This window comes from Pleurodeles waltl, chromosome 2_2, assembly GCF_031143425.1.
Source record: "Pleurodeles waltl isolate 20211129_DDA chromosome 2_2, aPleWal1.hap1.20221129, whole genome shotgun sequence".
Lineage (NCBI taxonomy): Eukaryota > Metazoa > Chordata > Amphibia > Caudata > Salamandridae > Pleurodeles > Pleurodeles waltl.
Window position 1 is genome coordinate 926,656,938 of NC_090439.1, and position 16,784 is coordinate 926,673,721.

The following is a 16,784-nucleotide window of genomic DNA, read 5'->3' on the forward strand; positions in this document are numbered from 1 at the left end:
TCGTGGCATCAGTCGCAGTAGATTCGCATGTGCCCACCCGCCTCCCCGGGAGCCTGTAGCAGTTTGGAAGTTACCTTCAATTACTTATATATTTATCATCTCAACCTTAAATAGGTGCATACTTAGTCACTCCATTGCATGGGCACTATTACTACAATTCAACTCCTACCTCACCCTCTGCGGGGAAAAACAATCGAAGATGGAGTCGACGCCCATGCGCAATGGAGACAAAAGGAGGAGTCACTCAGTCCCGTGACTCGAAAGACTTCTTCGAAGAAAAACAACTTGTAACACTCCGGCCCAACACCAGATGGCGAGCTATTGCAAAACATGCGAATCTACTGCGACTGATGCCACGAACAGATGTACACTGGGTAAGTGACATTTTCATTATATAGCGCTTACTCCTCCTGAAGAGGCTTTGAAAAACTTCTTGCTGGTTGTCACGCTTCTCAGGAACGCAAGGTTAGTTGTTAATCCGATGGTTATTGTTGGTTATTATTTATAATTGAGAGTAGTCTGGTGCAATTAAGAAACCATTCCATGCATTCACTCGAATTTGTTAGTGGTAAATGTAATTAGTAGGAGTTGGATATGATAATTAGTAGGAGATATGTGAGATTAAGTGAATTCATGCATCAACCCTTGGAGGGATAAATGGCTAAGTGAGAGGAGATTAGATATTGAGCTGCAAATCAAACCAGAATTATTGATTTTCATAAGTCATGGTGAGCTTTATAACCAAGGCAGCTTGTGCAGTGTATAGTTGTGATTGAGTAGTGTGACAGATCCGAGTCGGAGATTTCCAGGTCAGTCAGAATGTACTGGACCCCCCAATTGTAACTAAAGCCTTTTGCCTCTAATGTCCTGGGCCCTCCTTAGCCCAGCCACCCATATTGGAAGCCAGATATCCCTCATTGATACTTGACACTAAGGGTAGCAAGACAGAGCAGGCCAACACATCCACAACAGTTTCTTACCACACACCCCTCACTCACCCAACTCAACCCCCAATCACGACCCCCCCACCACACTCACCACCAGGGCCCCCACCACACACGAAGAAACCAAAAAAACCATGAACGCCATCCACTCCGGATCCCCCTCCGACCCCTGTCCACATCGCATCTACAACAAATCCAGCCCAACCATCGCCCCCATACTCCGCGACATAATCAACTCCTCTTTCGACTCCGCCACCTACCCAGACCCCTGGAAGCACGCGGAAATCACCGCTTTCCTAAAAAACAAACAAAGCCGACCCGGAGATTCTCTACAACTATCGCCCCATCTCCCTCCTCCCTTTCCCCGGCAAGGTTGCTGAGAAACTAATCAACGCCCGCCTATCCCACTTCCTTGAAGAAAACAACACTCTTGACCCCTCACAATCCGGGTTCCGCAAGAACCACAGCACGGAAATCCGCACTCATCGCATGCACTGACGACATCAGGACCAAAGTTGACAAAGGCGAGACTGTCGCACTCATCCTCCTAGACCTCTCCGCAGCCTTTGACACTGTCTGCCACCACACACTCTGCCCACGCCTCCACAACATAGGAATTCACCACAAAGCCTTAGAATGGCTCACCTCCTTCCTCACCGACCGGACCCAGAGAGTCCGCCTTCCACCTTTCCACTCCACCACTCCCAAGATCATCTGCGAAGTCCCACAAGGGTCCTCCCTCAGCCCCACACTCTTCAACATTTACATGATCCCCCTAGCCAACATCCTCCGACCACACGGAATCATTATCCTCTCCTACGCAGATGACACCCAACTCATCCTCTCCCTCACCCGCAACCCCACCACTGCCAAAACCAACCTACACGCTGCTCTCCTCTACACCGCCATCTGGATGACAACTAACCACCTCAAGCTTAACTCCAACAAAACTGAGATCATCATCTTCGGCCCCCAACAAAACCATATGGGACGACTCCTGGTAGCCCACCGCCCTAGGCCCCACAAACCACGCACGCAACCTCAGCATCATCCTGGACCCCTCCCTCTCCATGACACAACAAATCAATGCACTAACCTCCTCCTGCTTCCACACACTCCGCACTCTAACAAAAATCCTTCAAATGGATTCCCCCAGAGACCAGGAAGACAGTCACCCATGCACTCATCAGCAGAAGCCTTGACTATGGTAACGCCCTCTACGCCGGCACCACACTCACACTCAAACTCAAACGCAAACTCCAGAGAATCCAGAACACAGCCGCACGCCTCGTCCTTGGCCTCCCCTGCCACAAACGAATCTCACCACACCTCAAATCTCTTCACTGGCTCCCCATAGGTAAGAGAATCACTTTCAAGATCCTCATCCACGCAAACAAATCCCTCCACAACACCGGCCCGACCTACCCCAACGAAAGAGTGAACTTCCACACTCCCACCCGCAACCTCCGATCAGCCGACCTCGCACTTGCTACAGTACCCCACATCCATCGAACCACCACAGGAGGCAGGGCCTTCTCCTACCTCATCCCCACAACCAGGAACTCCCTCCCCACCAACCTCCGCAAAACCAAAGACCTCCTACTCTTCAGAAAAAACCTCAAGACATGGCTGTTCAAACTGTAACCCCCCCCTCACCTACCCCCTACTAGCGCCTTGAGACCCTCACGGGTGAGTAGCGCACTCTATACATTTTTTTGATTGATTGATTGATTCAGGGAGGTACTATAAGCTAAAGACTCAACTCAGCAACGCACATATAGCACTTAGTAAATCACTACCTAGTCAGTGCTTTGTTTTTTTATTAAAAAAAGTAAAAATACTTTATTACATTCTGCCCATGTTAACAAATAAATACAGAGTGGCAGTTGGAAATATGTATGGTGAGACCCTATAGAGGCCCTCAAGACCTACAGAGGGTACATGATAAGGAACGTTCTCACAGCTCAGGTAATCCACTAAATGTACCCTGAACCACTTACGCTAGAGTCATCTCTCACTGTCTCCATGCCAGTTTGCCCTAACCTCTAAAAACCCTGTCCAGCAAGAGAAGTGGATTAACAGATTGTGGAACTTGTTGGCTTTGTCAGGGTGTCAACATAATAATCAAAAAGTAAAACAATAAGCCCTTTGACCAGTATGCATTTCAACATTGAAAATGTTTAACAATGATACCACAAATTGCACACTGTATTTCACTTTCATTGACATTAACAATGTACGGCTATTTCAACTTTCATATGTTCATGTCAGTAATTTAGTTAATGTTTAGCATTTTAGTGTTGGTCTTATCTTTACTCTAATCAAGGGTTATCAAGCAGCCAGAGGACCTAACATGAAAGATGTGCCCATGCATTGGCCTAACATAACTTTACTTTTCCTTTGTTTCCTTTTAATCGCCGGCTGGTGTGTGTTCTCATTCAGGTTGTTACCACTGTCTCTCCTCTGTGGGCATCCACATCCTGGCTCCTGTGACCTCATTAGACCGCCAGCCCCGCGGTGTCAGGGAGGTTGCCCACCCAGCTGGCATAATGCCTCCAGGTGAAGGCGGCCTGAGCTGGCTGTTCTCCTCAACACCTTCTTCTCTTCCCCCTTGCTTCACTCCTCAGCACAGGGAAGGATTTGAGAGCCACACACCCTAACTGTGTTGGGCCCGTGGGAGGACTACAGTAGACAGGTGGAAGGGCTACTAGTACCTCCACGCATCCCCTACCTCTAGGGAACTTCCCAAAAGTAGAATAAAAGTGCTTTGCAGCTGTGAGTCCCCCAGAGAACTAAACCTCTCTGGGACATATTAACATAAGGTGGTACTTGACAACAACATGCTCCCTGCCTGGGCTCTCTCCCCACGAAGCACTGGCTTTTCTTGGGGGCATATTTATGTAATCGTTGAACACAATATCACTTTTCTTGGGTAGACTGCCCTCGATGTTTCGTGCAGCCCACACACAAAGGGGCTGATCAGATGCTTCTTTTTGAGGACCTGATGGGCTGATTTAAAAAGTGTTTGATGTGTTTCAGTACTGATTGTGTGCACCATCATCATACCTACCTGCCTTCAGAAACATCATCAAAATGTAGACTGCTCTTTCCACTGAGGGAGAGCCTCTTTGACCATGCCTCCTGCCCCTTCAACTTCTAGTAGTCGTCTGGCCCAGGGTCTTCCAGCAGCACCACACAGATGTCCTTCAAGGCAGGCTGCACTACCTGCCTTCCCTCCCAAAGTCCCATTTTCTCCCGGCCACTTAAAGGGCACCGATGTGTCTTGCAGTTGCCTGAGATACCCCTTCAAGGAAACCTACAGGCTGAAGAGGTTCATTGAAGTTCAAGGTAGTTCTCTCCTTCATAGTAACAACAAGAACACACTCAACTATCCCCCAGAAGGTGTATGGAGGCTAGTTACACTGACCATCAAGACAGTCCCAGAAAGTAGAAGCTTGGATTCCTCACGATCCAGGGGTTTCTACACAAAGGGTCTCTCCTTCTTCTGTAGATCCCCCTTCCTTAATTCTCTCTCTTTTGTATGGTTTTAAAAGTCGAAGTGTAGTGTTCTGCAGTGTCTATGCCAATTCCTGAGTTGCTCCATCACCTCTCCCCGCTGACAGACACTTCATGTGAGCAGCAAACAAGCTAGCCCGATTTTCTGCACAGTATCTTTAGTATTTTAAAAACTTCAGAATCGAGCTGAGGCCTTTAGATTATCTGTGTGCCTTAGCTCTGCCCCAACTGACACTGAAAACTGGTTCCTTCTCTCCAAAATCTGGTGTGACTGGTGTGAGAGTTCTGTGTTTTCCCCCTTTTGTCTCTGTGAGAAATACATACCTAGGCGTGTCAGTTAATCATCTTATGAAGATTCCCCCCTCCTCTACTAAGGGAAGGCTAACCTTTTCTTTTTTTGCAACATTTGTTTACTGTGGTTTTCAGAGCTCAAACAAAATGAACATCATACAAGTGCTGTACAACAAAAGCAACGTTCTGGGGAGCTGCTGTTCATATATAAAGCTCCAGGGTAGTGAGACAGCCCACACATGGTGTACTGAAAAGTGGAGGCTGGTGCATAGGGGCCAACCCCATCACATCATGATGAGTCAAGTAGACATGGTATCAAGCAATGGGAATCTGGCAGGGGTGAGCAACAGTGGGCCCAATGCCCTATGGGAGGGTATTGTGGGGGCTGTGAGGGAGGAGGGGAAGCCCATGATTGAGGGGGATGTTGGGCATGGGTAGGAGCACCCAACCATAGTAGGAGTGGGACAGGGTGTGGCAGTGGTGGGTGGGACATCGCGTGTGGCCTGGTGGATTTCATACAAGGTGACATTGTTTCATCAACAGTGAGGAAGGAGCCCCAGGTCACCTTGAAGGTGTCCCGGTTGAGGTTGAGTGGCTACTCTGTGGAGTTCTGTGCTCTATGCATTGAAGAGGGGTGCCGTGGGTTGCCTCCAATGCTGAACGATGTTCAGCTTTGCCACAGCAGGGGCAGTCGCAACTCACATATGTTCATGAATGTTGGGTCCAGGAGTTCAGAGGTGTTGTGTAGGAGGGCAAGAATAGTGGTGAGGAAAATTTGGAAGAGGCATTGATGACGAAGCAAGGACTATGTATTCACCCAGTAAGTCTCAAGTTTCTGCCACAACCAGAGTATGTGGAACAGATCACAGCAGTCAGTGTCGCATCTCCAGGATTGGTCATGGTGAAGCAGCTCAGCCCGCTTACTTGTCCACAGTGACCAGTACCATTCATGTAGTATTTTGAAGTACAGGAATTTGTGTCCAGATTCCCAGAGGGCTTTGTCGTGCCCAGCCAGTACGAACGCCCAGGCTTCCAGCGAGTAGGCTATGCCGAGTGCTGACCGGCACGATAACCGGGTTATAGTGCTCGAGGGGCCACAGTGGAATGATTTAATGAGGAACCCATAGAGGCCTAAAACCACTCCCTGGTTAACAGCCCAGGGCACAAAGGTTTTGTAGGACAGGTGATATGGGATGTTCTGTTGGCGTGGCCTCTAGGGCAGCCTGTTGGCAATGTGTCAGCATGTGGTGGTGCCAGTGGACTGGGGGCTGGAGTCCGAATTCCATTCGGAGTGCTGGGAAAGTTTTGAATATGTTACCATCAGATGTTCTGTCCACAGAGCACAGTCCCCTTGTGTTTCAGGATCCCAATAGAATGTGCGCCCCCAATGTGCAAGGCGCAATTGTGCCACAGCGGTGTCTTCAGGTGTAACAGTGGGGGCACGCTTATTAATCCATGCGCTTCCCTCCAGGCCTCTGCCGTCAGTGCCAGAACTGGGTTAGAGGTCATTGCACTGTGGTAGAGAGTCGGGTACGATGGCGTGGGAGAGGATGGTACACTGATTAAATAGTGCTGCTACTTGCGAGAGTGCCAGGTAATAAGATTTCATCTGGGGCAGTCGTAGTCCACCTTCTTCTGTGTCTGCCCAAAAATGGGTCGCCCGGAGCCTGGGCTTGCATTCGCTCCCTACATAGACACAAATATTCACATCCATGTTTGCAAGTAAGGTTTTTGTAGGGTGGCATTCCAAATAGCTAGCTGAAGTGGTGGGCTACTGTCATCCCAGTGGTCTCCACTCTCCCCTAGAGGGAGAGATGCAGAAAGGACCACCTCTGAAAATCCTGTTTTGTGAGATCCATCAGCGGGAGCAGGTTTTCCTCCACCATACGAGCAAGGCCTCTGTTGATCTTGACAACCAAGGAGGCGAGTTCTGTCAGGACCCAGCATATGGGATAGTTGTGAATACAAACTGCAGAGGTTGAGTGGGACATAGGGAGGGCCTCCCTCTTAGTCCATTTGATTTTGTACCACAAAAGATAGGAAACGTGATTGATAAGCAACATTGAAGCCTCTATCAAGGTTTCTACCGCGGGACAGAAGTAGTAGACAATCACCCACCTTCTCCTAATGTGGTAGGGATTGCCTGTCCCCACCAAAGATTGGCAGTGCACACATGGTAGGGGATCCAGAGCAATGAGGAACAGGAGAGGGAGAAGGGGCACCCTGACAGGTTTCGCATTCAACCAGAAATTGACCTGACAGGAGTTGACAACAAGGCACCTCAGCCTCTAGGTTTTCGTAGAGGAGGCATGCCTTGCAAATGAGCCCCTCTCCAAGCCCCTTGTGAGACATTAAATGGAAAAGATATTGCTTGTGCACTCAATAGAACGCCTTCTCAGTGTCCAAGAAAAGCGCTAGGAATTTGGAAGGGTCGTCCTTCGCCTGCCACAGCAGATGCGACAGCAGTAGCAGGTGATCTCAGGAGCTGCAACCTGGGATGAAGCCCACCTGGGATGCATGGATCTGGAGGGGTATTACTTTGCTCAAGCGTGTGGCCAACACTTTGGCCAGAATCTGTGTCAAAATTGAGGAGTGATATTGGGTGGAGGCTAGCGCAGTGCAGAGGGTCTTTACCTGCATTGAGGAGGAGGGAGATAGTGGCTTTATTGGAGAGAGCCCTCAGTAAGCCCGTCTCTTTGGCCTTCTGGAATGCCCTCTTCAGGTGACCAATGGGTCGTTCCCTGTTTTGTAATATTGACTCTGTAACACATCTTCCCCAGGGGATTTCCACGTTGAGAGGGCCACAATAGCGTGTGCTACCTCATCTTCGGGAAACAATATCTCACAGCTCTAATTAGATAGCACAGGCAGGTATAGGGAGACCAGAAAGGCGGTCATCTCTTGTATTGTGGCTCCTTGGTCTGTAGAAGGAGGCTTAGAACGAAGGGAGGCAATGTCACATAGGTGTATAAGGATTGATTCCTTTTGAGCCTGTATTACCAGTAATTGAGTTGAGATTCTTTTTTATTAAATTTGGTGGTTAGAAACCTACTCTCCTTTTCTCCTGAACCAGTATAGTTTGACCAGCGCTTTTTCTGCATCTTTCGTGAAACCGGAATTCATTCGGATGTTAGTGGGTTCCAGCTGTTTAAACAGAGACTGAGTGGAGGAGGTAGTGTATTGAGCCGTAAGGGTGTGTATCACTCTGTCAAGGAGGGCCCTGGCCCAGGCTTACCTTACGGTTGGCAGCCGCAGTGTCTGCCATCATGGAGACCTGGAACGTCTCTTTAGCGGCTGGACACAGTCTATGGGAAGGCACCGTGCTGTCTGAGAAGTAGGACTGTATATGGCTGCGCAATTGGGCTTTCCCCTCAGGCTGGTGCATGATAGGCGAAAGCTTTCACATGCCAGTGATGAGGGAATTTTAAGCGTGTCCTATGTTAAGGACAAGCAGCACTGGAATGTGGTCGGGAATCTTGCCTCCAGGATGTCAAAAGAGGTGACGTGAGGAAGTCTCTGGGCATGCATCACAGTGTAAACAGTCCAGGATTGGATCCTGTGTCTTCAGGAGAGCAATGTGTATTCCAAGTCCTCCGGGTGCAGTAACCCCCTGCATCCACCTGTGCATGGTCAGTCACCATGTCTCCAAAAAGTGCACTGTCCCAGCTATTGTGTGCATCATCCTGGTCTGTCCTATCCAGGATTGGGTTCAACATTAGATTCCAGTTGCCACCCATCAGCACCAGTGTTCTGTCGATGGAGGATAGGAGTCTGGATAGTTGAGATCAGAAATTGGTTTTACTGGCGGTGGGGGCATAGATTTATCCAACCATTACAACTCTTTCAAGGAACCATAATTTTGCCAGTACCCAACAGCCTCCCTTGTCCGTCCAGGTCTTAAGCACTGTACAGGGTAAGGCTTTCTTTTTGGGGATGGCCACCACACAGTTTTTTAGAATTATCACTCAGGGGAGAGGCCGTGCCATTATCATCGACCGATCTACTGCTGCTAAGGACCGTACCCACCCATTCCTGTTTGAGTTTAGTGGATTCGGCATGGGACAAGTGAGTCTCCTGGAGTAATGCTATGTCCACACATTTGGTGTGTAGGTAGTGCAAGATCTTTTTGTGTTGGATCTGGTACGGCATGCCATTAATGTTCATGGATATCACAGTGAGAGGTGTAGGTGTCATCATTCAGTGGCAAGAGGGATTCCATGCTCCCCGGGGCAAGAGTAGTCCTGCAGAGCACAACAGGTATGGCTCGGGTGGGGACACTCAGTGATGTGCTTTGAGGGGGTCTGGGTTGTACGACCCATTGCACTAGATGGGCAGGACAGGTGATGGATGTAGGAAGGGAGTTCAGCTTGGATAGAATCGGCCCTATGCCGGTCTTAGGATGATGGGAAGTCTCTACTTTGGAGGTGGACTTGGGGCTGTGCTGGTGTCACCCACTGGACACCCTCGTCTGCGACACCATGGCTGTAGCAGGGAAGAGTGTGCATGGGAGATGTTCCCACCCCTGTTAATGTCATTGGATGCCCCCAAGGTGGGAAACAGGTTGTAGTGAGGGTGACATGGTGAGTTATTCAGTGTTAGAGGGGTAGGGAGTGCATGGATCAATCAGTATCCGGGAAGAAGCTAGGGCGTGCTAGTACGTCCTCCTGTGAAAGTGCAAGTAGGTCCTCCTGAGGAAGACTACCCGGAAAGGGGAGCATGAGGCCATGGTCTCCCATCTGGAAAGATGTCTGGAGAGATAGTACGAGGTCCACTATTGGGAGTGGGAGTGGGGGGTTGCAGGGGACAGCAGGAGCGATAGATGGAAAAGAGAGGTGGAGGAAGAGAGTAAGTGACAACAGCATGAGACAGAAAGTGAGGGGTCTCATCACAGAACAAAAGATATGCTTGAGTTTCTCTGTTAGCATCGATGGTTGTCTTCCCCCTGCTTCAGCGGACTTGTTTCTATCTTGACCTTGTGGAGCACCACCACAATTTTATGAAGGCCCTCTTAGTCAGGCTCCCTCTGTAGTGATCCTCCAGTGCAGATGTGATTGCATTTGTACTTAAGTTTCCATGGAGGAAGGCTGTTTTCTTGTGTAATGGGAGCCTACACACACTGCACCCGTGTGTGTAGCAGTGTCGTCCAGTGAGTACAAGAACAGATGAAGATCTCTGGGATACGTTAAGGCTCTTGTGGTTTCATTAATTATCAGCATCATCCGTTTAGGTTCCATGAGAGAGTTGGGCTACGAGGTATGGCGGGAGCGAACCCTGTGCCCCTGCTGTAATTCCAAGGGTTCCTGCAGTTGGAGGTGTAGCAGGTTTGGCAGCAGCCTCTTGAGATAGCCAATCTTGTCAGCTTTCTCTGACCCCCTCAGCTACGCTGTCTATGCTGAAGTTCTCTCTCTTGGCCTGGTCTTCCAAATCCATCATTTTGTGAAGCAAGAAGTCAGTGTCCCACCCCCAGTCTGGCAGACGATAGTAGCCGCTCTCCACATCATCCATTCTGAGGCCCACCGTGTCCAAGCAGGTGTGAAGGGAGAACACCTCCAGAGGAGGCTTCAAGGGTAGCTGTGCACAGCACACCGCTTCAAAGAATAGGAGTTGACAGGCAGGCTTCTCTCGGTCGGCACAGCTGATGGGCAGGGGTTGCCAAGCCGGCCCTCTGTTGATGGTTGTCTCCTTGTCCCCGAATGGAAAGCAGGTGAGGGGAAGTGAGGACCATCCCGAGATGTTAAAAATGGGCGAGTGTTCCAAAGGCCTCCCCTTTGAGGACTACAGCAGGCCTTCCTGGCCCATTTGGTTGAGAGAGAGGGAGGAGGAGGTCTTTGTGTTTTGCAGGCCCAGCAAGTGGCCTAAAGTTGCGCATGACTTTGGGGCAAGGGGCACTGTAGCCTGGCTAACAGGGATCCCTTGCAGTTGCGGAATTGGCCAGGGGCAGCCAGACAGACGGTCCTCACAGTGGGTGTGCTGAGGGCAATGAGTCCCTCAGGGTTGAAGGCGGGGGGGCTTGATTGCGGTTGTGGGGGCCACAGTGGGGTCCTCATAGCCGCAGCCCAGGCAGGATGGTGCGGTGGGGGCGGCTCCCATTGCACATGCAGAGTGTCACTCACTCCCAGCGGCGCCCCTGCAAATGGGTGAGTCCTCAGTTGTGCCTCAGTGTCAGAGGGTGGACATCCGGCTGACACTGCCCATCGCAGGTGCTGGGAGCAAGGTGGGGGTGGCAGCGTAGTGAAGCCTGAACTTGTTTTGTGTCTGCAGTGCCGGGTTGCGTAGGAAGGTGGGGTTAACTCCTGCACTGGATGCACAGGAGGGTAGAGTGAATGCTGCACATGTGCTCCCCTGAGTCGTTGGGCCTCCGCAGTGGTGGCCGCTATAGTCCGCGGTTGTGAACATGGGGAGGGCCACGTGACAGCGCTGGTGTATCATGTAACATGCACTGATCCCTCTCTTGATCTCCCAGAACAGACCAGAGGTCGCGGACAGGTAGCCCCATATGTGTGTTGGTGCTAGTGGGCCAACTAAGCAGGCAGGCACGGGTGAGTTAGGGAGGCACTATCTTGAGCTCTAGCAGGGAGCGGCCATATTGGTCGACTCCAAGCTCTGCCTTTCTCACAATACTAATCTAATACTAGTGGGCCTTTTGTCAAGGGTTGGCTTTGATCTTCCAGCTGGTCAGCAGGGAAATTAACATTGCCCAGCAGGGTAGTTCAAACCCAGATTTTCATAAATAAGGACAACTTAATATATACACACTCAAGACTTAAACACAAGGAAAGTGGTGTTAATCATTTATCTAAGTTGAACCAATCCAGAAATAATTTGCGCAGTTTTCTCCCAAATAGCAAATGCAGTAAAGCACTACAGTCAATTTAGTTAAAGAGACTTTGGGGTCCATTTTTGATACACAGTTAAACAACAAAGTCCGCACAGGCATAACCAATTTATTAAGAGTCCCATCTACAACAGGCTACCTGTACGCAGATAGGCTGTCAGGCATTAGCTCAGCTTGTACGTGTGAGTGTACATGTAACATCGCAGAGCCTCTTATCCCAGGTAGGAAGCATTGCTAACTTATTTTAGAGGGAGGGGGGCTGTTATATATAATTTTACCAGATGCTTACATTAGAGGAGACTCAGTTTATGAGACCCACAGTAGAGATCGAAGTATCAGAGGCCCAAAATAGGGGCAACTTCGGTCTGACTCCATTTGTACATAGATATTTACATCGCGGAGCGGTGTTTTATTTGTAATATTTGATGTCATGGATTTTGCCCCTTGGTTCAGTATCCAACTACATATTTGTAAGATTTATATTATTTTCAGTGGCTTCTTGTGGAAGAATGGTAAAAAAAAAAAAAAGCATATTGAAGCTTTGTATGCGCTTACTGTGAAGACGCAGAACCTTTCCATTATACATCATTAACCCATAATTGAACGTTAACTACTTCCTGCCTCATAGCTATCTTTGACAGGACCTTTGTTTGCTAGATGTTGCAAACTATGGATTTATCACCTGTGCAGTCGGGGATGCCACCCTTCTGACGGGCACAGAAGATACTATACAGATACCGCTCCAACATACATACATAGGCAGCAAGAACTGTTTTGAAGGGAATGCATATTCCAGTTGATCAATAGCCAAACATCTGGAGACTTTTATGCATTTTAAAGAAACAGTTCTTACTCGCTCCAACAGCAGCTTGCTGACCATGTGCCACTGCAGTGTTGATAAATAAAGCTGGGTATTTATTCTCCGTTTACTGAAATGGTGACAACCCCCAATTAAATTAGTTGTGATCGTGAAATTGGAAAGTGGAAACCTAGCAACCACTATAATGTCTCAGTATTCTTTGGAAAGAAAGCTGTTTGTGGTGTTGAGTGCTTTATGGCTCTTCCTGTGATCTGTCGTATTACACTGCATCTGCATATGTCCTTGAAAGCAGACTCCATGCTTAATTATTTTAGATTGCATTAACCTAGTTATGTTTCACTTATTTTAAGGCGGAAGTCGAAGATTGGAGCTCCTGGGATGAGGATGGACCGACGAGTGTGAAAGTGGAAGGTGGGAACGGCAATGCACTGTCACAAATGGATGAAGACGAGCCAGATTATTTCAGGGATATGATGCCAACAATACGGAAAACTCAGAAAGTAGGTGCCTGCATTCTTGCTAGCAAGGCATTTGCATTCAGTGCACACTAATTATGCCATAGACCAACAGAAATAAGTCACCTCAGTTGTTTAACTGGACCTGGACTTTAATTGTATCCTTATGTACTCTTTAAAAATGGACACTAAGAAGTCTTGAACACAAGATGAAGAGTCTCTTCTCCAGATGAAAGTTTTCACCTCTTTTAGGCTATCTGTACTCATATGTCACTGTCCCCTGTAGACACCTTTATTATACTTGCAAAATAATTAGCAATACAGATTGTTTGCTTTTTAATAGGATAAGCACAGGGACCAGAGGCCTGTGGCCGAAGAAATTTTTCTAAATGCAGTCAGTGTATATGGGTATTAGAGCGTACATTAAGGGAAGTAGGTGACAGAGTTTGTCCCACATCCATGTCCTCCTCTCTACATCTATGTCCTCCTCCCTATTCTGTGCCCCCATGTTCCATCCCCAAAGTACTTCCCATCAACTTCCTTTTTACCTTTTCCCTGGCACCCCACGTCTTCTTAGAAAATCCCAAATATGAATAAAGTGTGGCAGTGATGCTGCCAAATGTAAAGACAGGGCACAGCTTTAGCTCCACCTCAACACACCACTGGCCTAGCCTATTGGCTTTCAAGACCCTGTCCTCTTCTCTGAACAGTTTGAATCGGGATACTTTTTATGATGCTCTACCACTTGCTCGTTTATTTTGTGAACTGTTTTCTGTGGGAGGTGAACATCTTGGTCCCCACTGGCATCCTTGTGTTTATTTCTAGAGCTCCCTGTTAGGTTTTGATTGCCTGTAGGCTCGGCGTTGTTTGCCCTCATGCATCTTCGGTAACTGTCTTTTTAAGTCTTCTACCAAGAATTACCTCCAATATTACAAATTTGTTTTACATTGTTTATATTCATGTGAGCTTTTAAATGCAAGAACAAAGAAGGTAAATACACCTATTTTCATTCATGCTACTATTCACACGGATATGCAGGCACTTCTTTGGTGGCAGTCGCTTATGTCTAGGCACCCATGTGCTCAACTCCATTTATCATTTATTCCAGTGGTTCCCAACATTTTGATTTCTAAGGACCCCCACTTTAACATTAATGGAACCCAGGGACCCCCACTGAATCATAATGGGAATCCGGGGACCCCCGCCTGAATCATTACTGGAATCTGGGGACCTAATTTGTCAATATTTGTTCATATTTTTTAATTTTCTAGGCTCTCGCGGACCCCCTGAGAAGGCTTCGCGGACCCCCAGGGGTCCCCGGACCACAGGTTGGGAACCACTGATTTATTCCACAGCCAGACACATCTGATGTAAAATATCATCATATTCGTGAGTTAAAATGTGAGAATCCAGAAGTTATTCCACATGACTGTGAATTGCATTTCTACAGAGCATTGGCAAAATATAGATTATCCAATTGTTATTGCCTCTTTATTACATAATTAGCCACAACGCGTTATACAAAGCGCAGCTGATTTAGATAATATTTAGATAGTAGAAGGAGCAACACGTTTCTTGGTAGAAACATTCACCCACTTGAGGAAAAACAAAAATCCTTCCAAGTCTCAGAAATGTATCTCTGCTCACAAACAAGAGAATGTGTACATTACTGGGGCACTGGGAGGGGAATTACGAGGTAATTATCTCTGCAGGATAAATATATTCTGTTTAAAGTAGTTGGGTTTAATAAGTAGTGCATTCCTTGCCAATTAATGCCCTTCACATCAAATGCCAGTCATATGTTCTCTTGTACTAAGACCAAAACGTGTCAACAACCATTCGTCCTTGGCCAGTTAAATGTGGGACTATACTGCCTTGCAGACTCATTGCACAAGGAACCTGCACTGCTACAAAAATATCTGGTTCCAGTCAGGCTCCTGTGGTTATTCTTAAGCTGGGAAATCTCTCCTTATACAGACTGTGCGCCAGAATGAGCATTACCAAAGGTTAGTGTGCTTTTCATCATATACCTACTCTATCTCTCTAAATGTTATTCGAAACGATTTGTGTACCTCTTCCCTGGTATTTACAGGTTCAGGTAAACTTACATACACTTCCCTGCTTACTAAACATTTCCACTCCTATATAGATAAATATAACTTGAATAATTGTATTCATTGTTTCCAATACAAAAAAGGCTCCACTATTTTATTCGGGAAGGAAGAGGTCTAGAACGCATTAGCAAAAATAGCAGACAAAAACAAAATAACTTTATAATCATATGTAATGTATGTATTACTTCAGTCTAGATTAATCATTGTGAGAAATACAAACACTAATATACTGGAAAACAACAGATTCACTAAAAGAAAAGTTCCTTATTCTTTACTACAAGTACAGCTATTTTGCTTCAAAAGAATTAATTTCCACCCATGTCACTTGTAGGAGGAAGAAAAACGTAGTGCAATTTGAATTAAACAGAGGGCAGGGCAGTCATAGCCAGAGGAGCACACTTCTCATAAATGTATACTCCAGGTGGAAGAGGATTTCATTTGTGGAGCAGGAACTGCTGTAATGATGAAAAGCACCTGAGGAAGAAATGTGCTCCCCACCAAAGATGCTGCAGAACTCCACTTCTTGTGGCGTTCTAAGCCCCTATCAGGCAGTTTGACTAATGTGTCCAGTAGCAGCTGAGGCTCGGAGCATGTACATGAATCCACAGTCTGCCTCAGGTGATCCAGGTTAAGCATCCCACAACAGCTGCAACTAAAGCTCAGAGACAATGAGATGAAAGTCACACCGTGAGAAAACCAGGAACATAGATTTGACTGCTATTGTGCACCTTGCTCTCAAAGATTAAACAGCACAGAATTAACAAAGTCAGTTCCAGCTCATGACAAGCTTTTGAGTCTATGTACACATAAATGAGACAATCGAACTAATGTTAAACCTGCATAGCAAACTCTTATTGTCTTGGCTGAATGCATGAGTCTAAATGATCAAGGGGTAATGACTTAAGAAGCTGTTTCCTGCAAATCTTAAAGCGACATCTCTAGCAAGGTAATTATCTTTGCAGAATTAATAAGTCCAGCTAAAATAGAAGTAATCGTATTTATTCAATAGTTCATTGACACTAACAGTTTCTCAGAAGGCTACCTCAGGCCAATTGCTTGCAGATGAATTGTTTGCTATTGTGATATGTACATCATAAGGGAGAAGCATCAAGAAATATTGTGTTAGGATGTTCCAATCTTGTGCCTGGTATTCAAGGGAATCTAAACATTCTTTAGTCGCTCACAGGTTCCACCAGTGACTACACACTAAGAAATATGAGGGCTAGTTGTAGAAATGAGGTCTCGGGAACGGTATAAGAGAGAAGATTGAGAACCTGGACTCCACTACTCTGACTTGTCACTTGTGCTGGTCAGTGATATCTACAGGATGTAGTGACTCTCTACAGGCAAAGAGATTTCTTTACTAACTTGCCATAAAGGGTTCTGCGTTTAACTGTAATAGTGAATGTTTGATGGCATGTGTGGCTGTAGATACACATGCTTTGCATATTTCTGCCATCTAGTGTTTGGTCCAGAAGTTTGCAAGATGTTTTTCTTCTAAAAGTCTTTCGAGTCACGAAGTCTAATGACTTCTCCTCTTGCTGGTAATACACGTGGTCCCACCTTAGAGACCTACACTGGCTCCCAGCCAACAAACACACCACATACAAACTCCTGATCCACACTTACAAGGCACTTCAGAACATAGGACCAGCATACCTCAGCCACCGCCTCGGCTTCTACGTACCCAACAGACAACTCTTCTTCCCAGCTCGCAGCTGTTCCCAAGATTCGTAAAAGAACAGCGGGAGGAAGATCTTTCTCCTACTTCGCAGCCCGGACAAGGAACACGCTACCTCTCAAACTTGG

General features: G+C 47.2%; 1 protein-coding gene across 2 annotated transcripts in view; it reads left to right on the forward strand.

Annotated features, from left to right (window-relative positions):
- Positions 1-16,784, forward strand: part of EBAG9 (estrogen receptor binding site associated antigen 9) — a 166,001-nt gene that overhangs the window by 58,424 nt on the left and 90,793 nt on the right. For both annotated transcript variants that reach the window (XM_069220632.1, XM_069220633.1), the window contains one exon: positions 12,757-12,906. In XM_069220632.1, coding sequence (XP_069076733.1) covers positions 12,757-12,906 — 150 coding nt within the window. The remainder of the gene's footprint in view (positions 1-12,756; positions 12,907-16,784) is intronic.